Here is a 26,939-nt window from a genome sequence, read left to right as displayed (position 1 = left end):
GCTCGGCCTTCTGAGTGAACCTAGTGTCCTTAGTGCGCTTTACCGTTTACCGTGTTAACAGTGGTCATATGCTACTGAAAACAAAAGGACTCCACCGACTTAACTCTGCGGTTTCATGCATTCCGGCTTACCGGCTGCCATGTAGCGGCATCTGACGAATTCGTCTCGAAGCAAATGTCACAAAAGTTTGTTGCCCAGAACTGTTCGCCTACGCTTGAAAGAGCTTGAATCTCGGACGTTTTAGTTTAAACTCTCACAATACAATAACTTTCTTTTAACAAAGTCGTAGACGTCTGCCGCAGAGTTAAAAAAAATAAAACGATGTCGATTTCACCATTTAGTGAGAACAATTAGCACCAAGTAACGCATTAACTAGAATTAACGTTTCCGCTAAGCATTTCGACATAAAATGAGTAATATATATTGTAATCATTCCGCAGTTACCTATATTACCTTGCAAACACGATTTTAAAAGCGTAAAAGAGCTTAGCTGACTCATAAACGCATCTGAACCATTGGAAGGGTGGAAGGCTAGGACTAGGGGCGGAGATTTTGCTAGGTCTTCTGAAAGAAAAAAAGGTAATTTTTCATACTCCTGAGCATCTTATAGCAAAAATAACGTAATAAACAACATCATAGATTAATTATTTGTATGAAGCGCCGAGCGCAGTGCATTTGCTGTAATCTAACCCGGATGCAAGCGTACACTTCGCCGGCGGAGAGAGCTATGTAGCGACGGTGCGCGAAGCAAAAACGACTCCTGTAATCACGGTATACAGACTACTTCCTGCTCAAAGTCTGTAAGAATAGGAAAGCTAGCACAAAAAAATCGTCGTCATCCTATGTGCGACACACTCGCTGAAGTAACTATGGTAATGACAACGGTGTAAACAGACGTGGGTAGAACCACCGCCGTGAAAAATCGCGGACATTGAAGCGAATTCCGGCGGGCAACCATAAAATGAGTGCTTCGATCGCCTCAGACGAGGTCGGACTTCGTAAGCTGCCGAGCCAACAAACAGTCGTCTCTTGGGGGTAATAAGTTTCGTTAGCGTGAGCAAATATGCTCACTAGTTTAGGACTTGCCTCTACAAGAACCAGAGAGTAGATTTTTGACACGAAGAAAACCACTTTGAAATCCATCTCAGAAGCGCTTTAAGACAATGCAAAAAACTTCGCTCGGTCGTGAGAAGTAATGTGTGTATTAGTGTCTTTAAGGCAAGTCGGATCGAAGTTTCCACGTTTTTCACTCCTTTAACGGGGGCAAGCCAGTTTCGGCACTCCTGGTGTGGGCAGTGCTTAAATATTCGTGTGGCACTAGGCAGCACTTACATATGATGTTAGTTTGGTTTTAGATGCGACGATGAGAGAAGCATCTCTTGCCGGCGGCCCTGTCCTTCCTGCGTCGTCGTCGTCTGCGTCCGCACAGCTGCGTCTCTCCTCCGCTCACCCCCTCTCCTCTCTCCGATAGCGAACACTCTCCCCCAACATCTGTGGAGCGCGCAGTGCGGCGCCCGCAGTGCGGCGCGCTCTCTCACTCCGCCGTTGGGCGGCGCTGCGCGCGGCGTCAGCGCGCTGTGCGCATCTGCAGCGCCCTCTCTCTCCGCGGTCTCCTCTCCTTCGGGCGCGCTGCGCATATAAGCGGAGTGCCGCCCTCAGGCCGGTCTCTCAGTCGACGGTCGTCCGCGCGACACTTGCTCTCTCTCTCCCTCGCATTACCCGACGATTGTTCACGCCATTCGAGTAATCGACCAAACGGAAACGCACAATGGAACCCCCTTCAGCGTCGCATCACACCAGGGTTCCCGCGATGGGAGGTGGGCGTAATTTTTTGTTTCTACCGTCTCCTTCAACTACTAATGCATCCTCCACCTTTAGGGGGCCATAATACTTCCCACTGTATAGAGTTAAACCTGGATGTGACGAACCTCTGTGTAACAAATTCCTGGATTTAACGGAGGTTTTCAATTCCACATTTCCACCTTCATTGAAGACCATGTGTTTGTGACCTCCGTGTAACGAAGGAGTTGCGACGCTTAACCTGGATGTAAGGAATTCGGAACTCTGATGAGTCAAGGTTTCTTGCCCTTTTTCTGAAAAATCGGCCCACGAAATGCACTACTTTAGCGAATTTCGCACGCACCGCAATCTCTCCTCGGCTTTCACGTGTGAGCGTGGTGTCGGTTAGCTGCTAGGCCTGCCTGCCGGCGTGTAGTCGCGTGTGTCCCCTGATGTGTGTGGTCTGAGTTCGTGGATGATTTCTGCTGCCTGAATACAAAAACATTTGTTTTTTCAAGACGAGCTCGAAATTTAAAATGCCGTCTCTTCTGGCGAGAAAGAAGAACGTCACCGCCCGGTATAATGTACCAGCTAGCATCCATTCGACAGTTTTGACTGCCGAAAAAAAGCATGAAGTTCGCGAAAAGGCTCCCTTTCAGCATAAGTTTGGTTCTTGAAACGCGTTAAGGCACCGAAAAGTATCGGTAAGCAAAAGTGATACTTAGTTACTTTTTGGGTTTCGGGGGCCATGTAGCAGTAAGCGCAAATCGCGCAGTTTTTCAGTGTGAAATATATCCTTGAACTAGGGTGAGTTCAGAATTACTGATGCCTAGCATAATGGTTTTATTTCTGCTTCATTCCCGCGAGCTTCAGCTTGAAACCTGCATGTACCGAAAACCTGGATGTAACGAAAAAATGCGAATTTTTTTAACTTCGTTACATCCAGGTTTAACTGTACTCCTAACCTCCACGTTGCATGACTGAGCTTTTCCTGATCCTGCGGTAACATGAGAACTTTCCAGCTTTCCAACAGCTTAAATTCGTGATAATTGTTACGTAGGTCGATCCGCGGAATGCTCTCGTTTTTAAAGAACTGTTTTCCCGCAAGGGAATAAACAAACGTGTGCGGGTCACTTGCCTCAATCCCAGGAAGCGGAGAAAATTCAACGGCTGCTTCTTTTACATACACGCATCCCGAGTCATGTGCTATCAGTGGCAAAAAACAAAGACTCTTTCCTATGAGTCAAACAATCGTGCTTTATGTTTAGGGAGATTTTTCCTAATTAGCTAGTAGTGTTAATTGACGCTGCAAGTCTTTGTTCGTTCAGAGCGCTAGCATCCTTAGTAAACAAAAAATTAGCAGTGGCTTAGCTCGGCTATGCCAGGACATACGTAGCGTGAGCTAAAGTTCGGCTGGTTATTCTTAGCTTTCCTGGTTGTCTAGGATGAGCTTGATTATCACGCTTACTGCTGCTTCAATGACACACACACACGGGATACGCATTATGTGACACATGTATATTTATTTATCAAGCGGCTCCGGCGCAGCGTCACCAATCGCCCCAGAGCTAAGCTGGTTCCACAGGCGCACGCCCGTGTTGCTGCGACGCACGAGCCATCGATTGCAAACGCGGCCACCCCTGGCATGATCATCAAGTGGACCGGGCCGCCACGTGCGGAACGAAAGTCGGCGAAGACGCTGGGCGCGAGGGGTGAGCAAGAGATGCCAGGCAGCGAGCAACGTTCTGTGCGCCGTGTGACATCACTGCTCCTCGCGCATGCACAGCACGGCTCTCCAGGAGCCACACTAAACTGCTCAACTTCGGTCAGTGTAGCTCACGCTACAAAACATGAAAATTATAACCTTTTCCGTTCGGAAACAGGGGTGCACGTGAGACGTATTGACCTCAGCGAAAACTAGAACGACCAAAATCGAAACGGAATGACCGAAAAACAAAAAAACTCCCACCTCCTCTCGCGGGAACCCCTGTGTAGATGCGACGCATAGGGGGTTCACGTTGCAGCGGTGGACAGCGGAGGAACGGCGCTGGAACGATGGAGCGGAGCGGCGCAGGCACCGCGTTTTACAGTCAAACCCGTTTATAGCGTATTGCGATATGCACCGGGATTAGTTCGATATATCCAATAGTTCGATATAGCCGAACCCGCCTATAACGAACTTATTGTTACCAGTTCCCCCGTTCTCGCCCTCCCAACTCCACCATCCCCGCATGCAGAAACAAACACATTAAAGTAGCCAGTACCATACCCAAAATAATCCATTTATTGCAAGTAATAAAGCTACTTTCCGCCGGAACTGCCTACTTTGCAAAGAAAAAAGCGGTAGTTTTTGTTTTCACTTTCGTTTTGGCAGCTTCAACTAGCATAGCATTCTCCACACGAAACATTGTTACACCAGTTCGAGTCCGCGTCCTCCAAAATCTAAGATGCATTGGCCGAGCACATTGACTCCCGAAAGCGCTTCATTATAAGCGTCGGACGGCTTTCATTCGAGACATCATCGGGAACAATGGGGGATCTCTTTCCGCAGTTCACCGATGCTGCTGTCTTAGTCCGGATTCGCTGACTGCGCGGGTTCCGTCGTGAGTCCCGCGCGTCGGAAGCAGTTACGGAAAGTGTCTGGCGTCACGTCGTCCGTGCGAGGCGCAATGTCTCAGTCGCAACTCTTGCTTTGTGGTCGCGGCCAATGCGCATCCCAATCGCCGCCCCGAGACCGTGCATTTCGGCGGCCATTTGCGGTGCGCAGAGTTCGATATATCGGATGTGAACTTCGTTATAAGGAATTTGTTTCCCATGTATTTCCGTAACTGAAATATTTTTCTTCGATATATAGCATAATTCGCTCTATCCGGGTTCGTTATAGCCGGGTTTGACTGTATAGCGCGCATAACGGTGAGGGGACGCGCCGGCGCCAGTGCGTCTGCCGCGGCTATGACGCAACACAATCCAACACAATCCACTTTAATCCAATCCAATCCAGATCCAATCCAAGCCAATCCAATCCAATCCAATCGAATCCAATCCAATGCCCCTCGCGAGAGAGTGTTCGCTATCGGAGAGGAGAGGGGGTGAGCGGCGGAGAGCGCAGCTGGCGCGGCGAGGAGAATGGGGGAGGGGTGGACGCCGACAACGCCGAATGGATGCAGGGACAAGGCGAGTGAATGAGATGCGTTCGCATCTAAAATTATAGCACTTCTACAGAAAGCAAAACGCATTGACCGAAATGAGAACCAGACACTATCGACCAACAAAAAACGAAACCCTTCCATTTCGCTGAGCTTTAGCCAGACGAAAATGTTTGGTATACGTCATTGCAGATCATTACTCCGCCATCACAGAGAACGTTCACATTCTTCAATGGCTGCCCGCTCTTCCGCGGAGCGAACGACGCCTGGCCTACCCATGCCGGGCTAGTAGGTGAATTGCCCGACGAGAGCGAACGACTGCACCTGCGACGTGAGACGATGCGGTCGACGACACTGATTGGCTCCCTTTGTAGCGTGATACCACGCTACACTTGTGCGTGCGCGCCCGCGCCAGCTGCGCGGGGTGCGCGATAGCTGCAGCTGAGAAAGGAATCCCGGGAGGGTTTGAAGTTGAAGCTGGTCATTATTTATATAAAACAAAAAAATATACCTTTACAATGTACACAGCGACCCAACTACGTTACCAAAGGATCCCAACCAGATAATACTACTTTTATTACAAGTTGGCAGTGACAACTCTAGAAAAAAAAAAGAAATGGTGCTATAAAAATCACGCTATCACATTTATTTTCAGACATGAGATGTTGCTTGGCACGGTTTTTTAACAATACGAAAGAAGAAGCAAGGTTTTGAGCTTCGGCATTCAAACTATTTCAGCAAATTGCTCCCGTGAATTCGAGCGTTTTTTTCGATAATTGGTACAAGTTTTAGGCAGCAGAAGGTGTTGGGGGATGGTATCAGTAGTTCGATGGGAAGGTTGGGCGCAAGGTGTGTTAATGTTTAATTTGCGACGCCGAATTTTCAACATAAAATGAGGGATGTTGTATGTCACTAAGTTATACACAGTAAGTACATTAAAAAATTCAAACGTACTCATTATTTCGTTACTTGTAGAACGTTGAACTACGCGAAGTGGTCATTTTCGTAACCGCGGACTGGGCAACAGATGTGTATTATATGTGCAGCCCCAGACTACGATAAAGGAATTTGTGTGGCAGTGGTTGAATGCATAGCACCGGTTTACAAGTATGTGTAAAATAAATTTTAAGTTATTATCAACAAGAATACCTAAAAATTTGTATTGTTAGTGCGTACTATCAACAAAGAAATATAAATAAAGGAGATAGATCGCCTACGTTTTTAGCCTTTGAGTGGAATACAATGTGTGCTGAATTTTGGCGATTAAGCCGAATGGTTTTAGGTGTACAACGGAGGCAGAAGTTTTTTAGTTGTTCATCAACTCTCGTTATTAAGGCTCTCTCATTACGGTCCGCAACTAATAGATTGGTGTCATCGGGGTAAAGCACTTGGCTTGCGTAAGCTAGCTGAAAATACAGGTCATTATTGTACAATAAGAACAATATAGATCCAAGGATGGATCCCTGAGGAACTCTTAGATATACAGTTTTAACTTCTGATTGGGATTTACCAATATGGACGATCTGTTGTCTATATTACAAATAATTTTCTATGAAACTCAAAGGAACGCCATTAGTGCCGTAAAGCTCTAATTTAGCTTTTAGAATTACATGGTTCGAAAAATAAATTGCTTTACAAAAATGTGTACAGATTCCTCCCGCTAAAGAACCAGTATCTGTATATTACCGCACTCTATCTACGAAAGTCAAAATAGCTGTGCTACTCGAATAGCCTCTCCTAATTCAGATCAAAACATTTGCGAGAATATTATACTTTTCAAGGTACGCGTATAAACGAATAACGAAAAGTTTTTCCATTACTTTACTTAAAAAGGGGGATGAATATGGCCCGATAATTTTTCATTATATCTCTCCCTTTTGATTTTAATAGAGGAAAAACTTTAGTAATTCTTATTCCGTCAGAGAATATGTACGTGAGAAAAATAATGTTTATTGTATGGACAAGAACAGGGGATATCGTATCTTCTACAAGCTTTATTGCCTGTGCGGAGATGTTATCTACCACACTAGCAGGCGTGCGTGATCCTGATTGGCTGAATATACTTGAAATCATCTGTAGGATAAAGGTAAAATCAGTAAGCTGAATGGCATGCATCGCACTCTTCGATTATAGGACTCTCCAACGAAGAAAAATATCTACAGTTGTCTTCGGGAGAACTCAGAATTACATCATTACGAAGTAAATGTTCTAGGGCAGGTTGTTGATGTCTCTTCCTAAGAATTAGTTAGTAGATTCCAGATTTTTCGAGAATCATTCCTTTTTGAACGAAATTGTTCACAAAATAATGTTTTTTTCGCAAAAACAGCGTCGTTTAACACCGAAGCACATTTAAAGTATCTTTCAGATAGGGAAAGATTAAACGGTAGTTTTTTAAGTCTTCTATAAATATTATATTTCCTTTTTATACAGCGAAACACGGTTACGGTACGAGTGGTTGATGCAGACGTGATGTTTATACAAAGTTTCCCAGGACTCATTCGAGCACTGGAACACATTAATACGTGAAAAATCTACTGAACAAATATAATTTACAAAGGTAGAGGAGTCAAAGTAAGACTTACATTGATACTTGGCCTTGTTTTCGCACAGTTGGACAAGGTAAACATTACCGGGTAACGATATGAAATATCGGCTTTAAGAACGATCGCAGTTTTACATACAGGAGTGCGACATAATACATGATAAATAATAATGCTACTGTGGGCTGCAACACATATTCGAGTCTCCACAAGATTGCTATACCCATAATAACTGGAACACGATCTACATTCTATAGAAGACAACGGACTAACTTGTTGCGTTGGAATTTGTGGGGATCCTGACGCCATAGCCATTGCGCGATCACTGGGTTTGTGTCATTACGCGGCGCTCTTCCCCTCTATCCTCCAAAATTCCGGCTCGTCTTGGCGCCACTGCGTAGAGCCGAGCAGTCTCTCAAACTCTTGCGTGAGGTGAAGCCTGCAGAGACCGTTGCGGCGATAAAACACTGTCACGCAGCGGGCGCTCCACCCTGGTAGCGGAGCTACGGCGTTTCAGTATCGTGAGCGTGCTCAACTAGCTCGAACCCACGGTGGTTCCTCGCGGTGTGCATGAATGCCTGCCTAGACGCTTCCAGGACGCCGAAGGCGTTGGCCGAAGGTATGTGACGCTTTCTTTACCGGCCGGCTGCAACTTTGTTGCGCCGGCAAAAGCCCACCAGCCCCTCCGGCTGCGGCCCGTGCCCAAGGCTGCTCCTGTCGCCCCTACGCTTGCATATAGTAAGGCCGTACCTACCACTCGACGATCACGCCGTGCAGTACGCGCCTGTGAGCGAAGGGGGCCCCGTCTCCCTCGCTGCTGCGAGCCGATCCGGCCAGCACGGCGATGCGCGCGCGCTCAACGTGCGCGCAACCCGGAATTTGCCCTGACAGAAGAGCCCACTGGCTCTGCGCCGACGAAACGTGCGCACTTGCGCGTGGCGCCCCATCGCCCCTTTCACCTAACGGGAAGTACGTACCTGTACTGCAAATTGTGTAACTGGGACTGTAAAATATGTGATTAGAACGTCAGTGTAAAATAAACGTCTTCCCTCCGTACCCTGGGCATATTCCTTTGTCGCCCCTTTCTCCACCTGCCCAACAGAGGCGGTGTTAAGTTGGCGCGACGGCGTTTCAGTATCGTGAGCGTGCTCAACTAGCCCGAACCCACGGTGGTTCCTCGCAGTGTGCATGAATGCCTGCCTTGTGCAATGATAGGATTATGCATATTGTGAGGTAGAGAGACCACAAATTCTACATAAAAGATGCCTTAATTCATAAACAGTTCTGCATTGCAATCTTCTTTGATATGGCGAAGGCCTTTGACACAGCCTGGCGATACGGCAGCTCGAGTGATTTGAGGTCATTCGGTGTTTTCGGCAACATGCTTAACACCCTGAACGAACTTTCCGTGTAAGAATTGGTAGTGCACCCTCTAATGTACATGTACAGGAAAATGGCGTGCCTCAAGGCGGTGTTTTGAGCTGCACTCTCTTTATAGTGAAGATGAAGTCGCTCCGTAAGGCATTGCCATCAACCATTTTCTGTTCAGTTTTTGTAGATGATGTTCAAGCACCCTTTAAATCATATAATATATCAATCTGTGAACGTCAAGTCCGGCTCGGAGTGAACAAACTTGCTGGCTGGGCGGACAGAAACGGTTTTAAACTGAACCCTAAAAAAGTACTTGTGTTGTGTTCACCCGTGTGCGCGGGATCAATGTGGACCCTGATATTACTATAAACGGCGTGTCGATTCCTGTTAAAAAGGAGAGCGACGAAAGTTTATTCGCCTTAAGTTTCTTTATTCTCTTATTAACCGCAGGCTCGGTCTTGACCCCTCCCACTTCGTAACCCCTCTATCAACGCGGCGAACTCGTCATTCACACGCGTTATCTCTCACGCCGTTTTTTGCTCGGACCGATTTGTTCAAATTTTCCTTCTTCCCGCGAACAGTCAACGATTGTAATAACACTTCTGTAGAGGACCTGCTATCAGTAGAGCGCCTTGAACCCAATGTTTAAAATGGATACCTGTCATGCTTTAATCGTCATAGCCACTTTTCTGCGTATTGTTTTGCTAACCGCTTTGTTGCATTTCTTCACTGTTCTGACCGATTGTTGTTCCTCTTGTTTTGTCATTGAGTTACTGATACTATCGATGTCTTGGCTCATCTTGTGTATTTTCCAGTATGTACACAAGATGCTTTTGATGTTTTTGTGTGTCTGCGATGTATGTACCCCTCCTGCTCGGGCTTATGGCCTGCAGTATTTCTTAAATAAATAAATAAATAAATAAATAATTTTTAGGCCTAACAGTCGACAACAAACTAACATTTCTTTCACATCTGAAGATGCTTAAGCAAAAATGCCTAAAAACTATGAATATTTTTAAAGTCATGACCCACCAATCCTACAGTGCAGACAAGCAGCTCCTCCTGCGTCTTTATACTGCATTGGTAGTCTCGCTTGGACTACGGTAGCGAAAACAGCACTAAAAATGCTTGACCCGGTTCTGCATTTGGGGCTTCGCCTTCCTTGTGGCGCCTTTCGCACTAGCCCTGTTGAAAGCCTCTATGCAGAGTGTGACAAATGATCCCTGTATAACCAGAGGATACTAACTTGTTGTATGCCTCTAAAATAATGTCTGTGACAAATCATCCTTTTAATTCGACCAGTCATGATGCATCCTCACAGCAGCTGTCTTTAAACCGTCCATCTATTCCCATGCCGTCCCCTCTCAGAGTGAGAGCCGAAGCTTCTGAGCTAGCAGTGTCATTTTCACACATCTACAAGACACCCATCACTGATTTTGTTGTACCATGGCAACTCCGGGCTGTTTGTTGTGACTTGTCCTTTTTGAAATTCGACAAAAACAGGGCACCAAGGGTACCTATTATGCAGCATTTCCTCTCCCTGCAGGAGAAGCGCCAGTGTGGAGAGTTTTACTGCGATGCATCAAAGACAGCTGATGCTGTGTCTTCTGCTGCGCACGGACCGAGCTTTAACGTGAGAAAAAGAATGAACTGCCACAACAGCATTTTCGCGGCTGAAGCACACGGCATTTTACTTGTTTTATATCACATTGTCAAACATTAAATTTTAAAGTCCATAGTGTATGCGGATTCTCTTAGCGTTGTAGGTGCCCTCTTGTCCAGAAAACGTTCAAAGAATTATGTAATCGATCTTGTTTTAAGGCCCTTATGTCGGAATACGCCTCAAGTCTCCAGATAACAATATGTTGGGTTCCTGGCCACTGTGGAATAGCTGGGAACGAACCCGCAGATCAAATGGTCACTGCTGCTACACTTTTGAATACAGTGGACATAGGAACAGTGTCGTACACAGACATGAAGCCATACATCAGACACCAACTTCGCAAAAGATGGAAAACACACTGGAGTGAACAGACAGATAACAAGTTAGGTGTTATAAAACCACGCTTGGGACCATACACCACTGACACACCCAGCAGATACACAGAAGTTGCCCTTACGGATAGGGCACACACGTCACACACACGTATCTGCTCGCGGGGTCTTCAAGACCTCTGTGTAGCAGGTGTGGAGAGGCCCTACCCGTAGTTCACATACTCATTCAATGCACAGCACTCTACACAACACAACGCAAACACTTCCCACAACTATACAGACTACACGTCCCACTACACCCAGCGTTTTCCCTGTCTGACGATGCAATGTTTTCTATCAAGTGCGTATCACTCCCTGGCCCTATACACCAGCCAAGATCATTGTCTTCTGATTTTACTTTTGTTTTTGATGACTTATCTTAGTGTTTACGGTTTCACCTCTCATATATAACCATTGTTTTGGCGCTCTTTGCCCAGGTTGACCTCGAACCATTAACATCCAACCATCATCATCAGCACTCACACGGTTGCCTGCATGCGCGCCTCGCCAATGAATACAAGCAATTGCTGCAAATGTACCTGCAGTTTTCTTTGCGCTAAACAACTCGGAGATGTATGACAAGCGCCAGCGGTTCACGAGTTTAGAACGGTTATGACTATATTACACCGCTTCGTTTTCAAAGCCTAGATCTGTGGGACGCCGCTACGACGAGACACCGTGGGTCTCTACATGGGTCCAGCGAGAGAGCTACGACGACAAGGCGAGCCTTTAAAGTGCTATGCGCTTAAAAAATACCAAGAAAAATACCCCTGTGGGGCGAGGTGCCCGACCCTACCTTGGCACAGCTGCGTAGGCTGAGCCAAGCGTCACCCAGCTATGCCGTCACTGCGGCAACGCGCGGCGTCATCACACGTGCCGGCACCGCTCGACCTTCAAGAACACACTATCCAGCTTTCGTGCAGTGACCTCTGGCGCGCTTTTCTTCTCGCCGGTTCATACGTGTTCGCGCCTGAAGTACGCCGAGTTCGCGTTGCTGCAGCGGCCCGGCCTGGAGCCACGACCCCCAGGCACGGGGCAGGCTTTACAGATCGCCACCACATTTCCGGGGGTCCGTAGCAAGAGGTCGACTCCACCCGAGGCGGTCCACCAAGAGGTGGCTGCCCTGCTGCAGGGTGACTCTGCCGGACCTTTGTAGGTGCACACGGATGGCTCCGTGCAACAGTCGACGGGCAGAGCCGGAGCCGCCTGCGCGGCCCTAGAACTCGTCACCACCCAGGTGTGCAGCCTGCCCTTCCCGGCCACACCTACCCACGGAGAGCTGGCTGGACTCCACTTGGCCGCAAACCTTCTCAAGCAAGGCACCCAAATCCGGGGGGCCATCATCCTGACTGACTCACGGTCCGCCCTCCTCCATCTGCGTGCCACCAACCAGCCAGCCAGCTCCAGCAGCTACGTTGAGCGGTCGCTGGCGGCGAAGCTTCATGCGCAAGAGGCGCAGGGTTGTCCACTGCGACTTCACTGGCTGCCATCGCACGTTAAAATCACGGGCAACGACGTTGCAGACGCCCTGGCCAAGGGTGCTGCTCACCAGGCAGGGGTCTCAGCCTCCCGGGAATGGTGTCATTTGATGCTGCAAGGACTATCCTGTCACGAGTGGTGGAGGCCATGCATTCCGATGCCCGAGTAGTCAGTGGCCAGGCCCCACGGGTCTTGCCCGGTTGCATCAGCAGAGACGCCTGGTCGCTCGTGCTTCACAAGGCCTCCGGGCGTTCCCCACCTGCGCCGACTGCCCAGAGCCCGAGACGCTAGAGCACGTACTGTGCTCTCGCCGCCAGCACGACACCGCGAGGGCAGAACTCGGGGCCGCACTCCAGCGACTCGGTGCCCGAAGCCACAAGCTGGAAAACTTCGTGTTCCCCACGGGACCGGACGCCATCCGACGGGAGGTCTTCCAGCACCTACTCGCTGGTTGTGACAGGACTAGCGCTGCACTTGTAGCCATCCAGTCATGGACAAAACGAACTCGAAATAGACTGTCCCCCACTCTCCTGCCGCTCTTCTCTTCCCACTTCTCTCTTCCTATCCTTTAAAACCCCAATCCCCTTCCCTGGACTGCGTTGTATGAGGGTGAACTCTTAAATGAGTTCAGCAATATCCTCAGTCCTTTTCTCTTCCCGCCTTTGTAAATAAATCACCACCGCACGCCGAGTTCGCGAAGACGGTTGCCGCCGGTTCTGGCGCGTGCTAATTCGATCCACCGTGGGAGAGATGTGAAAGCCTGCGGACTTTTTAAAACAAGCCTGGCCTGCCAGTAATGGAGAACATTCAGCGGCAAGTTCGGAAAGCCACGTGAGGTGCAACAGCCGGGTGTCTGACGAAGGGAGATATTGGGTGACACAAGAGCGTCACTCCGGAAGACGCGGAAGCATGGCATGAAACCCTCCGGGCCGCCACTCAAGAATGGTTATGACGACCTCGGTCCAGCCCCGAATATCACACCGGTGAAGAGGCGGCGAAACGTTAGCGAGTTGCACAAGATCCGGAGTTACGAGCTGGCGTAGATTATAAAGTACCTTAATGACTGTTCATTGTTCTTTGGGGGGACAACGACGACACCACGCAGAAAACTTTACCTTGTTTCGAGGCATAACCATACAGAAAACTTGGCCGCGTCTCCAAGCATAACCAGGCATAAACGTAGATGAACTAAGAATAAGCTACGTCGGGCCAAGTGCGTCGCTCCTTTGCCCAGTCTTAGCGCGACTTGTGCGAAGCTGCCCCAAATTTTTAAACAAAAGAAGGCTAAAAGCATCGGCAAACTTTGAAATTTTACGTTACCGTGTCCCGTTTTGGGCAGGAGTGATGTCACATCGGCCAACACTAAAATAAATATTTTCATTTCGAGTGCACGTTAGCATTCAAGCGATATATGCGGCCAAACGGAACTCTAGGCCCCGCGGCCATCGCCCAGTGACGTGTCCTTCCGATGGGTTAGCTCGGCGGTTGCCAGTCGCACAAGCGAAACCTGTGACGTCATAGAAAAGTTGCCGAAAAGTGACTGGGGAGTCGCCCCTGATCCACATGTTTCTTTGTTGTTTCCATTATTTGTACGGAGTTTGCGGTAAAATTGGTGTCATTGTCATGTAGACAATGCGGTCTTTCTAATCAACAAATCGTTTATTTTGCTTAATGGGCCCTTTAATTCCCCGACATTGTCGTTGTCTATAAATAAATAAAAAGTGTACAGAAAAATGCTCATTTAGTATAAATCGCAATGACGCATCGAGAGCACGACATGGATCATTAGCAGAATTCGTATCCCCATTAAATGCAAAGGTGAAAGTGTGTTCCCAAACTAGATTCTCTTCGGTTGAGAGGGAGTTCATCGGAGTCTGAGTTATCCCGGCGCTTTAGCAGGCTTCGAAGCAGGCTTCGAAGTTGCGGCTGCTTTTGGGCTCTTGCGTAGTGCTGTTGTGGCCGTGTTGATGGCGCCCGGAAAAAGGTCATCCACGAGAGAGCAATCGTTTTTCTTAAAATCCCACATAACCTGAAAGGAAAACCAAGAACAATCGGTATTCTAGTTATCAGTAGGTCGACAGCACATTAGTATTGAAGTGGCTCGATCAAAGAAAACTGCAGACCCCTGCCCAATCGCCCAGTCATTTTCTTGGCGTTGGCTTTGATGTGCGGCCACCAATCGCAACAAGAATCTGGGACGTAGTAGCGAACTTACCAGATAGCGGCTGTGGAGACACCACTGGTGCTTCTGCCTTTATTTATATCCTGATTATTTGCCTGAACGGTCCGACAACATTATCATTGTTATCGCAACAGAGCAGTCGTTTTGGGCAGCGAAACGTGTACATTGTCTTCAAGGCCCTCTTAAGATTAATCTAATTTCGCCCATGGATACCATTTGCGACTGTGGCTAATAAACGGGCGCAGACACAGCTGTGAATTGAGATGGGTTGTCTTGTGAACAAGGCCACCGGAACAAAACATTGAGAGACCGTTAGGTATATCGTGAGAAACGGGAAGATTCCGCACTGAGTGACTTTTAAAAAATGTCCTTACTTTTTTCTTTTTCAAATTGATGGCGACGTGCACGGCCCTTCTTTTGCTGTAAGCAGGCCAAGCTTTTCCGTCCGCTGGTGGTGGAGACCTGAAGCAACCAGAAAGACTCCAATCACGGATTATGACATCATACCGCAGTGCTCTACGTTACGGTATTGCAGTGTATTGACACTGCACAGCCCGATTGCAGCAGAGACTGAATTCCGTTCTAAGCTCTCTGCTCAAAAATGTAGCCTATAATCTATGCCTCCCCGGAGGTGAAAATATTTTCACAACGTTACAATTGCACAATTTTACTATGCTGCTAATGAGCACAATCGTGTTAAAGCATTTTTGGACGGGTTACTACAAACAAAAATCCATTCCTACGCGTACCCTGAGACCAAGAGACGTGTATCGGATACCACGGTGTCTTCTTACAAGGTATGGTCAAAGAATGCGGCGCTACAATGTTCCGTCGTCTTTCAATAAATTGCCATCCAGTGTATCTCAAGTGAGCAGTCGTAAACTAAAAAATCGCCTACGTGCATTTTGCTATGAAGTTGCCTGACTCTGCTTGCCGCTATTGCCGACCACCGTTGGCTTGTTGCTATGTTTCCCGTCACTCTGTGGCAGAGTGTAGCTTGTAATGGTTTTGCAGTTTACCCTGTTTCTTTTCTCACGCGTGGTTATGTTGTACCCTCTTCAATAGACAATTCTGTTACTGATTGATGCTCGGCTATGTGCACGGATTTCCGCTGCCCTTCAAGCCTACAGCGGCTTTGGCAGGCCTGTGCCTTTGTACACCTTTCTGCTCTGTGTAATAAAAGTATTATTATTATTATTATACTCTGTGAGAAGGTGGAAACAGCACAAACGCTCCCTCATACCTGCACAGATATCTGTGCTAACCTCTACTTCAACTGATTTATTTCCTTTCCAAATGTTAAACACATGTGATTTAGATTTAGTCAGCCTACAAGAAAGAGGCCTTCCTGTACCTTCCTAGCAATGCACAGTCTTAATGGAAGTTAATCGCGGGCGTATTAAAGCGAAGCTTTTTATACCTAACTGATGGCGACGTTGTCCAGAATCGCCCTGCAGGAAAACCAACCTTCTCGGACAATGGTGATGATCGTGGGTAAAGGGAAGATGGTTGAAACGCGGAAGTTGCTCCTGTAGAAAGTCGATTTATTTAAACACCAAAGTCGAAGTCCCAAATCCAGATCGTCTCGCCCGAAGCGCACGGAAGAAAAGCCATGCATCCACAATGGGTTTCCGAAAAGACACAGGAAGCGCCTCAAGAAAAAACTAGCAGTGGCTTCGCTCGGCTATGTCAGGATACACGTAGCGTGAGCTCAGGTTCAGCTGGTTATTCTTGGGTTTCCTGGTTGTCTAGGAAAAGCTTATTATCGTGCTTACTGCTGTTAAAACGTTTTCCAATCCAATCCAACCCAATTCAATTTAATCCAATCCAATCCAATGCAATCCAGTCGTGGTGGCGGCAGCTCCGGCGCGCCAGCTCTGCGCCGTGAGACGCCACTGCTCCTCGCGCATGCAAGCACGGCTCTCAAGGAGCCACGCGAAACTGCTCAACCTCGGCCAGTGTAGCTACAAAAGCCCTTTCCGTGGTCGGAATTGAACGTGTCCCATGGCGTTATGAAGCCGACATTTGTGCAATATTGCGCCATTCCGACACGGTTGAGGGAGTTTGGATTTTGGCTTCTGAGTTTGATTCAGGTTGCATAGAAGAAATCTTAGCGTCTTAACCACATTTACCTTAAGAAAGCGGCTTTGATTTTATGCAAGCCTTTTTACACAGCACTTTCAGAAGGAAGTGAAACGATGAACGCACGAGTGAGTGCAACGCTGCAAAACCACTGGTGAAAACCCAGATCACTTGTCTTTAGGGAACCACAGATTTGATAAGCAATGAATGTCTATGTGAAGCCCTTTTACACCTCTACATTTTCAGTCCCGTCAGGGCAGGAAGCCGCGTCCTGTCAGAACGAACAACGCGAAGTGTATAAAAAACTCCCAGCTCCCCTCGCGGGAACCCCTGTGTAGATGCGACGCATAGGCGGAGCGGCGAAGGGAAAGCGTTTTATAGCGCTCATAACGTTGAGGGGACTGCGTAAGCTGGTCCCAGTCGATGACGACGTTGGCGTACTTGTAAAGCGGCGTGGACTCTAGGTCTTTGAGCCAAGCGTGGATGTTGCTTCGCCGGAGAACGGCACACCGGTTATATGCGCAGCGCGCCCGAAGGAGAGGAAACCGCGGAAGAGAGAGTACTGCACATGCGCCGGCCCCAGCGCGTCTGCCGCGGCTATGACGCAACGTGCCGCGGCTATGACGCAACGCAATCCAACACAATACACTTTAATCCAATCCAATCCAAATCCAATCCAACCGAATCCAAGCCAAGCCAATCCAATCAAATCCAAACCAATGCCCCTCGCGAGAGAGTGTTCGTTATCGGAGAGGAGAGGGGGTGAGCGGCGGAGAGCGGCGGAGAGCGCAGCTCGCGCGGCGAGGAGAATGGCAGAGGGGTGGACAACGCCGACGACAACAACGACGACAACGCCGGAGGGACAAGGCGAGTGAATCAGATGCTCTGCATCTAATAAACCAGTTATAAATCCAGGTAGAGAACAAACATTGCAATGTGAGGTTTTCGTAGCTGCAGAAAACAACTGCTCCGTTCCTCCATTTGTCTCGCCCTTTTCATGACCTCACCACCCAGAGGTATTGGGGTCCCTGCCGTGTTTTCAGCCGCCGGTACATATATTACGCGTTATAGCTATACAGGTCTAAGTGTGACCTAAATAGGTTGCAAACTTTGCCTAATTGCGTAACCGCATTGAGGTGTAGAATGGGTAACCCACTTTCTGAGTTTTTCAGCGATACAGACACACGTTCAAGAATAGGAGTGCTTCTACAAGCGCGGTTTCTCTCGCACCCTTGTCCCCAATTATTTGCAGACATCGGTTATGGTGACACAACGGCAAAATTGTATGCGGCTAAATTTAACCATTTGTAGCGCGTTTAACATGCAAAATCTGTTTCGAGTGTGCACCTAGTGGACATTACGGATGCAAATATTGAACTTTGGGGTTTCAAGGCCGAGATTGAATGAAAACGCGCGGCGAACTGTACACTGAAAAACTGGGCGCTGCCACTGGACCTCATCACTGCAGCCGGATGTCCCTCCGCGCGGCGCACAGATGGCGTTACTGCGTGTATTTTGAACGTCAGACCAGTCGTTTCTGTATTTTTTCTGATAAACCGGTTGTAAACTAATGCAGTGACGACAAACAATCTATGTGAGAAACAGCACATACTGACACGCATCAATCACAATCTCTTTCTAAAACTCGCGCGCAAGTTAACATCCGGGTCCGACGCTTTTACGAAGTGATACACTACACTAGCTCAGTGGTAGAGCACTCAACTTTTGCTCTGGGGATTGGGGTCTACACTCAAGAGAAACCGAAATGTTTGTTTTTCTTTGCATCTGCGGGTGCTTTGTACCATTCGTGTTGGACGCGCCGACTACGACGGCGACGGCGGCTGCCACTTTTCACGCTCCATAAGGTATGTAAGGCTTTCGTGTTGAAAAACGTTTCATAGCTGCTTTGAAGAAAATCGCGAACAAAAAGTGCAGCCACGACAAAAACTCATGCACCCCTCCGTCTAACGACGACGGTGGTTGAACGCAAATATTTCTCTTGAGGGATTATTTGGTTGGCCAATCCCACACTGACAGTACGAGCTACGATGGAGCGCTTGCGTGTGTCGCTCCTGTCTGTCCCCGTTATTTGTGCGCTTTGACGTTTTCCATCATGCACCAACTAGCCCAACTGGCGGCTGTGGAGGTACGCACAACTTCTTTGGAATACCCACAGCAACTCTCGGGTGTGCACTCCGTCGGCCTAACGTTTGGCTTTGGGGCGTACGGCGCGAATCGCTACCTGCTGCTTGGCGTTCATTTCTGCCATGTCGAAGTGGAGCAGTCGGATAGACGCCGGCTTCATAGCGCGAGGGATCCATGTTCTATCCGGCCACGGGAACCGTTCTTTTTTTCACTACACCCACGATCATTAATCATCATAGTCAAAGTTGGCTTTCCTGCAGGGCGTATTGGCCTACAACGGTATCAGCGAGGACACTAGGGCTTCGCTTTAAAGCCTACCTGCACAGACAAGCTTATCAGAACGTGCGGCTCTGTTCTGGCGATACATGTAGCTTTCGCACTGTTTGTAGGCTCAAAGGAAAGAGTGAAAGCATTCATCAGGCCACCGCGTGGCCATTTGTAAAGGCTTCGGGAGCACTAAGCACGCAGTAGGCATTTAAAAATTCTTCGCAACGTAAGGCCTGACTTTAGCGTCGAGCATGAGTTTCGTCATGTTTTTTTTTCATCAAGAGGATTTTGTTTACGTTATGAAACTGAATTAGTGACGTGCGAAGCAACATTTAAATTTACATGAATTCGCGTGGAAATATGACTGCGTTGGGGTCTCACGTGCTGAGCAACATAGGCGCGCTGGAGTGCAGGAGCCTCCACACCACCCGGAAATCGTAGACGTGTGCCGAGGTATGGACACACAAACCTTCGTATTTCGCCTCCATCAGTAACCGTGCCCCCCGCAAGGTTCGAGCCCGCTTCAATGGCGGGCAAATCAAGTACTGGGTCATAACATTATAATGCAGCAGTAGCGTAAGGCCCATCACAGCATGGCCGCGAAAATCATCCCTGAGACGTTCCAAATCGTCTAGCCATTTCTTATAATACATGCAGCACACTTTCCATAACTATGCTCAGACAACGTTACTAACACAGCGTTGCGACTGTTTCTCTGGTAAATTTAATCGCAGGCTGCCTCTTTACAGACATTACCCTGTACGCGCGAAGATAGACCAGGTCTGCATGATGAACCCGCTCAACTCCTTCTCTTCGTCTGTCGCCGCGCGCGAGCCGTCCAGCGGCCTCCCGAATAGAAAGTCAAGTTCGGAAAAGCGTCCGGCGCCGTACGAGTCGTTGAAGAGCGCGAAACTTGCTCGGTGCTCGAAGACGTAGCCGAACACCTTGTTTCGATGCTCGGCCGCCAACTGCTGGGCCAGGCGTATCAGCGGGCAAACGTAGAGCACGTCGCCCAGCAACTTGGAAGCCCACCAGTGGTCGTCGGCGGCGGCGCCTGCGTTTGGAGAAAAACCTTGGCTAAGTTAACATTGTTCAAGCAAATGTTCCAATACAACGATATCTTTACGTCTACACAATGTGACACAATATGGCCTATCCCCATCAATTTGAAATCCTACGAATTAAAACCAAATCCTTCTACCACGAAACTACCCCACCCTTCTAGTGCGCCCTCTTCGTCGGTACACGAACACAAGAGTTCTACGCCTCACATCGAATCGATCGACGGTGTGATCACCCGGCCCAATTGACTGTGTTTTCAGGTAAGGGAAAATACAACTGCTGCTTGATCATGTAGAAGAAGAGCGAAAATTATTCTCCCCTCGGATTGGATTGGAGAAACGTTTTCCTATCCAATCCAATTTTAAAACACATCGGGCAGACGGTTTACATTCCATAGCTGACCCACGAGATTTCTCACCGCCTCTCCGTATCTACAAGTCCTGTTCAAATAAGAGGCTTGGGTGCGTATCCACAGAAAAATGAGGATTTACGGTTTTATAAACTTATCGTACTCGTGCGAAAAAATGTCATTAGAGATCCCGGACTGGCACCCAGCACACGGTCACTGCGCGATTTGAAGCATATGCTAATATAATGGTTTTATAAACTATATCATTAATATGTTTTTGCAGAACTTCCCGCATGATCATGCTCGCACAGCGCTCAAGGAATCTGGGAACACTAGAGACCTGGGGACTGCACGTTTGAATATGCGATTTAAAACAACAAACATTCCATAGGCTTCAGCCATAGAAATGCTGCTCGTGAAAATCAAGGCATTCATGATCTTCATCAGCCCGTCTACGTCCATAGCAGTGCGAAGGCTTCTCCTATAGATCTTCAGTTACCCCGGTCCTGTGGTAACCGTGACCAATTTATCTCCGAAAACTTCCTGATCTCATCTGCCCACCTAACTGTCTGGCGCAACCTGCCACGCTTGCCTTTTCTAGGGATACACTGTGTTACCCTCATCTTGCCTTCGCATTACATGCCCTGCCCACGCCCACTTCTTCTTAATTTCTACTAATATGTCCTTAACACGCGTTTGTTCCCTGACCCACTCCGTTCTCTTCTTGCCCCTTAATGTTACACCTATCATCTTCCGCTCCATTGCCCACTGAGTCGTTCTCAATTTAGGTTGACCCTCTTAGTGAGCCTCCAAGTTTCTGCCCCGTAGGTGAGTACCGGTAAGATGCAGCTGTCATAGTCTTTCTTCTTCAGGGGCAATGGTAGGCTGCCATTCATTATCTGAGAATGTCTGCCGTATTCACTCCACCCCATTCTTATCCATCAAATTATCTCTGCCTCATGTTTGGGATCTGGGGTCACAACTTGGCCTAAGTCGATATATTCGCTTACCACTTCCACTGCCTCGCTACCTATCTCAAACCGCTGTGCGCTCTTGAGGTTATTGAGCCTTACTTTGCATATTCATTTTCAGGCCCACGGTTCTACACTGTTTGTTCAGTGCGGTAAGCATGCTTTGCAATTCCTCCCCCGAGTTACTTAGCAAGGCAACGTCATTAGCAAATATGAGGTTACTCAGGTATTCTCCATTAACCCTTACTACCACCTGTTCCCAATTCAATGTTCCGAATACTTCTTGTAAACATGCTGTGAATAACATCGGAGAGATCACGTCTCCTTGCATGACACCCCTCCTAATAGGTACTTTACTGCTCTCCTTATGGAAGACTATGGTATCTGTCAGGGTCTTGACACTAAAATCGGGTCTGTGCGCAGCGCACGACACTCAAAGGGCAGTTTTTGATGCATCACAAAAAATCTTCCGCTAGAAGTGCTGTAGAATCGTAGTGGGTGGTGCTCGTTTTTATTAATTTTCGTAAACGACAAGTCGCACGACACAGCTCAGAACTGCCGTGGTGGTATATGAATTCTATAAGCCGTTGCCGATGTTAGCCTCAACGACGTTTGTTGTAAAACGTCCGACGACCCCTCAGAATTTCTGACGGGTTGTGAAGGTTAAAGAATGAATGCTAAGCTGAACACCTAGGACACTTCGCTTTGTTTCGCGTTTTCGAAGGCCGTTACAGTCTTCCCGCTGGCAACGCCTTGCTTTGCGACCCGCCTTACCGCTTTCGAATTCTTCGATCTGTCACATTGCGCCGCTGCTGGAGTTATAAGAGTTGACGACGAGCGTTGTCTTCGCTCCTTGGCTATGCGCTCGTTTAAGTCAATTCTCCACTCCTTTAGTTTGCAGTGTACTGGCGCTGTGTGACACGCATCCCTACCACCGACTTTAACACGCGCTATAGAACGCCCCATGCAATGAATCACCTCGTGCCACGCACCGGTTCAAAGCAGCCGTTTTACAGAGAAGCTGTGTATGGCTGAGATATGAGGGTCTCGCACGGTCAGCAATAATTTACTCAGCGGCGCGTGCTCGTGCGTCGGGGAGGTCGTTGCCTGTACGGAGTGTGCCGCAGCTGTCATGGCTAATGGATGAATTCGAAGCCGAAAAAAAATACTGCCTCTCTCGTACGGCGTCCACCGTACCTCTCTATGGGTGACGGATGACCCCCATTACGTCGGGGCTCCTTACACCCGGCGTTTCGTTCGCCGTACGCGCTTTTGTAGAACGAGAGGGTGATGGAATAAACTCACATAAATACGTTGAGGCAGTTGTGCACTTAGATGCCATGGGGAGGCCACTTGGGAACTGCCGAATAGCTACTCCGCTACATCGAATGTCATAGATAACATATGAAATGGAATATGAGCGTCGCCGTCATGAGGCCCGTAAAGGAGAAGGGCGTGTAGAAGAAGCTAACCGCACATGGTAAGCGCGACGGAAGAATTCGTAACGTCGCCAAGCGGACAATGCTGCGAGACGCCGTTGACATCAAGAGTCTGGGAAGAGCAACTTCAGATGCGCGAACAACAATTTAAACGTGATTTTCTGCGTCGACAGTTCGGAGAAAGTTGGGACGTGTGCGACCGGTTGTCGTTTTATAACGATGTGTTGCGGATCGGCAACGCGCCTGACGCGGACGCCAAAAGTTGGGCGCTGCGGGGCCTTGCAGACGGATTTCCGAATTCCGCCAGAGTCGAGGGCTTCAAGGTATGCAGCACGTGCAATTGGCCTTAGTCAAGGGTCGTCATGCCGCGTTACTCGACTATGTTCCGGTACTTGTATCCTCCGCGACCAATACACTTGCCGCGACTGGACGCAGTCGCGAAACAGTTGATCTTCCGTTTGTCGTCCTGTCGCATACAAGGATTGGTGGGTCAGCTTTTCTTGTATCCAATATTCACGGAGTAGAAGGGTTTGAATTTTGTTTTCCCAGACGCCGACACCAACGACCAAGCCAAAATTTCGCATTAAAAGACCTCAGGCCTAAGGGACCTCTTTGAATACCATAACAAACCATAATGACACAGCAGCGACTACCGGTGTGCACATAAATTGGTGACGAAGGGGCCTGGTTACGGCTCACTAAAGTCTCCGAACTGTTCCAAAATAACGTTCGCCAAGGTTCTCACTCAGCTACGTGACGGGGTTCAACTTCTAATTGAAAGCAAACCTTTTGGCGCAGCCCTTACTTGTGTTCTCATGCGCAGCTCTACTTCGAATGCCCTCGATGACGTCAAGGCTCGTATTCAAGCCGTATACTGTGCTCAAGAGATCGTTGACTTTCCATGCCATGTCCACATCCGGCCCAAGGGTCTGAAAATAGAAAAGAACGCTCTTTCAAGGTGATATAATTGTGCGCAGTGTTAAAACGAACACCTGCTTATAAGAGCAAAGGCCACCTCACCTAATAGTCGTTCACAGAAATGCAGAAGAGAAACAGCTGCCCAGGCCGCAGCGATTCTTTTGAATGCCAGAGGAACGTATAAGAATTATTTCTAAGGAAGATTTTGCTAAAAAAATCCGAAGAACGGTTTTATAAGCAATGTTTTTTCGGCCTCTTAAGCATCAGGTCCTAACTATGAAATTATCATACAACCGTAAATTGCCTGAAAAGTGTGCCCTTTTGTCATTGGTGACAGCACCTAGAAGGGTACTAAAACAGAAGTGCCATGTGGTGGCTTTAAACAGTACGCAGTTCGGAAGTGGCTCGGGTCCGGCAGCACATCAGTACAACGCAGCTTTAGCAGCCCAAGTGGTCTTCTTCAGGTATAACGTAAGCCCCCACTGTTCAAAGTCGAAATGAGCTGCCGGATGTCGATCTTCCTCTTTCCACCTTTGCATCTATGCACTTGTTCCTGCAAAGTGATAGCTCCATTCCTTGGCGCCACATTTTTGCAATGAAGTTTTTTACGACTGATTGACAATGTTTGCCACTGACGTAACAGTATATTCGGGGCACCTAGTTGGTGTCGTAAGTGATGCGTTCGATTTCATTCTACTGAACGTTTTTACCAACCAAAACGACCAGATTTATAGTAGTGTATATCGAAGTCCTACATGCAAGCGCAGTAAAACAAACTAGCCCAGACGCAAACCATTACAAAGATATAAGTGCAAAAAGATGTTTATCTCTAATTGCTTCTGATTTATTCCATGAATGCACTTTGGCGATACCAAAATAAAGAAAATGAAAAGAGCAGTTATAACTACTCGAAGAGTGAACACTAAACTTAAGGAACTGCTTGATGCATACAAATGTGATGCGTCCAAGTCCTGATACTAACCTGGAGACTGACGCAATATTTCTGAATTTCCCAAAAGCGTTACAGGGTACTTGATAAGTGACTGCTAATAAAACGAGGATATATAATTCACATCCTGACATTTTAATTTCGATTGAACTATTTCTAACTAACCCATCCAAGTTTGTTGCACTCGATGCAGCGCACTTTAGTTCCCTTCTACAACATGATGCAGACAGCAAGAGTGCTCTCGCACAGGCCTCAAATAAAGCACGTCATCTCTCTCTCTCTTTCCACAACATCAGGTGCCCCACAAGGCGCTGTTCTCTGGCCCCTTCTCTTAATTTATATTATTGACCTACCTTCGCATGTCTCCTCCAGTATCCGTTTGTTGCCCGCGGCTTTGTAGTCTATCGCTCAATCACTAACCCCACTAATCAAACCGCTATCCAAGATGACCTTGACCACGTGAAAGAATGGTGACCTCTGGCTTATGAAACTAAATACCAACAAATGCAAAACGGTTTTATTCCATCAGCGCCGCAACCCCTTCCGCTTAACGTACGTAATTGCTAACGTCGCCCTGGAAGATTATATCTTTAGGTTTTATGACACGTCACCTTCGGCACGCCCCGAAGAATATGAAGCTGCAGGCGTCATCATCATCATCAACAGCCTATCTACGCCCACTGCTAGGCAAAAGCCTCTCCCATTAATCTCCAGTTTCCCCGGTCCTGTGCTAACTGCGACCAATTTATCCCCGCAAACGTCTTGATCTCATCTGCCCATCTAAATTTCTGCCACCCCCTGCAACGCTTGCCTTCTCTAGGGATCCACTCTGTTACCCTTAATGACCAACGGTTATCTTGCCTTTGCATTACATGCCCTTCCGACGTCCATTTCTTCTTCTTAATTTCTGCTAATATGTCCTTAATACGAGTTTGTTCGATGCCCCACTCCGCTCTCTTCTTGTCCCTTAATGTTACACCTATCATCTTCCGCTTCATTGCCCGCTGAGTCGTTCTCAATTTAAGTTGAACCCTCTTAGTGAGCCTCCAAGTTTCTGCCCCGTAGGTTAGTACCGGTAAGATGCAGCTGTCATACACTTTCTTCTTCAGCGACAATGATAGGCTGCCATCTGAGAATGTCTGCCGTATGCTCTCCACCACATTCTTATCCCTTTTAATTACCTCTGCCTCATGGTTGGGATCCGGGGTCACAACTTGGCCTAAGTAGATATATTCGCTTACCGCTTCCACTGCCTCGCCACCTATCTCAAACCGCTGTGCTGTCCCGAAGTTATTGATCATTACTTTGGTTTTCTGCATGTAATTTTCAGGCCCACTGTTTTACTATGTTTGCCCAGTGCGGAAAGCATGCTTTGCAATTCGTTCCCCGAGTTACTTCGCAAAGCAAAGTCAAAGTCATCAGCAAATCTGAGGTTACGGAGGTATCCTCCACTAACCCTTACTCCCACCTGTTCCCAATCCAACGTTATGAATACTTCTTGTAAACATGCTGTGAATAACATGGGACAGATTGTGTCTCCTTGTCTGACGCCCTTCCTTATAGATATTTTACTGCTCTCCTTACGAAGGGTGATGGTAGCTGTGTACCCATTGAAGATATCGCCTAGTATTCTTACATAATGGTCATCTACCCCCAGGTTCCGTAATGCCTGAATGACTGCTGAGGTTTCGATCGAGTAAAATGTTTTCTCATAATCAATGAGGGCTATATATAGGGGTTCAGTATGCTCAGCGCACTTCTCTATCACCCATTTGATCGTGAAAATATGATCCATTGTTGAATAGCCTTTACTGAACCCTGTGTGTTCTTTAGGTTGACTGAAATCTAAGGTTACAGAAATTTCAATTACGTTGGTTGCGATTACCTTTTTAAGTACCTTGTAGACGACTGATAGTAAGCTGATCGGCCAGTAATTTTTCAAGTCTATGTCATCTTTCTTATGCATGAGGATGATTTTCGCGTTCTTCCAGGATTCCGGTACACTTGCGGTCATTAGGCATTGCGTATACAGGTTTGCCAGTTTTTCAAGTCCAATTTCTCCGACATCCTTCAAGAGGTCTGCTGTTATCGGATCCTCACCAGGTGCTTTGCCCCCCTTCATTTCTTTCAAAGCCTTCCTGATTCCTTCGGTTGTTACTGGTGGGATCTCTGTCTTGTCTGAATTTCTTTCTCGTTCGGCATTATCCTGGATGTCCCGGATACTGT

The 26,939-nt window shown here is 47.8% G+C and overlaps 2 protein-coding genes across 2 annotated transcripts in view; both read right to left on the bottom strand.

Annotated features, from left to right (window-relative positions):
- Nucleotides 1–8,348, bottom strand: part of LOC144180688 (carboxypeptidase M-like) — a 51,497-nt gene extending 43,149 nt beyond the window's left edge. Inside the window, exon 1 of the mRNA XM_077708981.1 lies at nucleotides 8,220–8,348. The gene's annotated coding sequence lies outside the window, so the exon portion shown is untranslated. The remainder of the gene's footprint in view (nucleotides 1–8,219) is intronic.
- A 5,706-nt stretch (nucleotides 8,349–14,054) lies between these two features.
- On the bottom strand, nucleotides 14,055–23,769 carry LOC144180687 (acetylcholinesterase-like). Its single transcript, XM_077708979.1, has 4 exons — nucleotides 23,652–23,769; nucleotides 19,782–20,079; nucleotides 14,906–14,993; nucleotides 14,055–14,378 (listed from the first exon to the last, which is right to left on the bottom strand). The coding sequence occupies exons 1-4, from the start codon at nucleotides 23,752–23,754 to the stop codon at nucleotides 14,229–14,231; spliced, it is 639 nt and encodes a 212-aa protein (XP_077565105.1). The 5' UTR covers nucleotides 23,755–23,769; the 3' UTR covers nucleotides 14,055–14,228.
- Nucleotides 23,770–26,939: the final 3,170 nt, after the last annotated feature.

The sequence above is a fragment of the Haemaphysalis longicornis genome, unplaced genomic scaffold, assembly GCF_048455015.1.
Source record: "Haemaphysalis longicornis isolate Haplotype H1 unplaced genomic scaffold, Haemaphysalis longicornis Haplotype H1 scaffold_4, whole genome shotgun sequence".
NCBI lineage: Eukaryota > Metazoa > Arthropoda > Arachnida > Ixodida > Ixodidae > Haemaphysalis > Haemaphysalis longicornis.
This window is presented reverse-complemented; position numbering and strand designations above follow the sequence as displayed.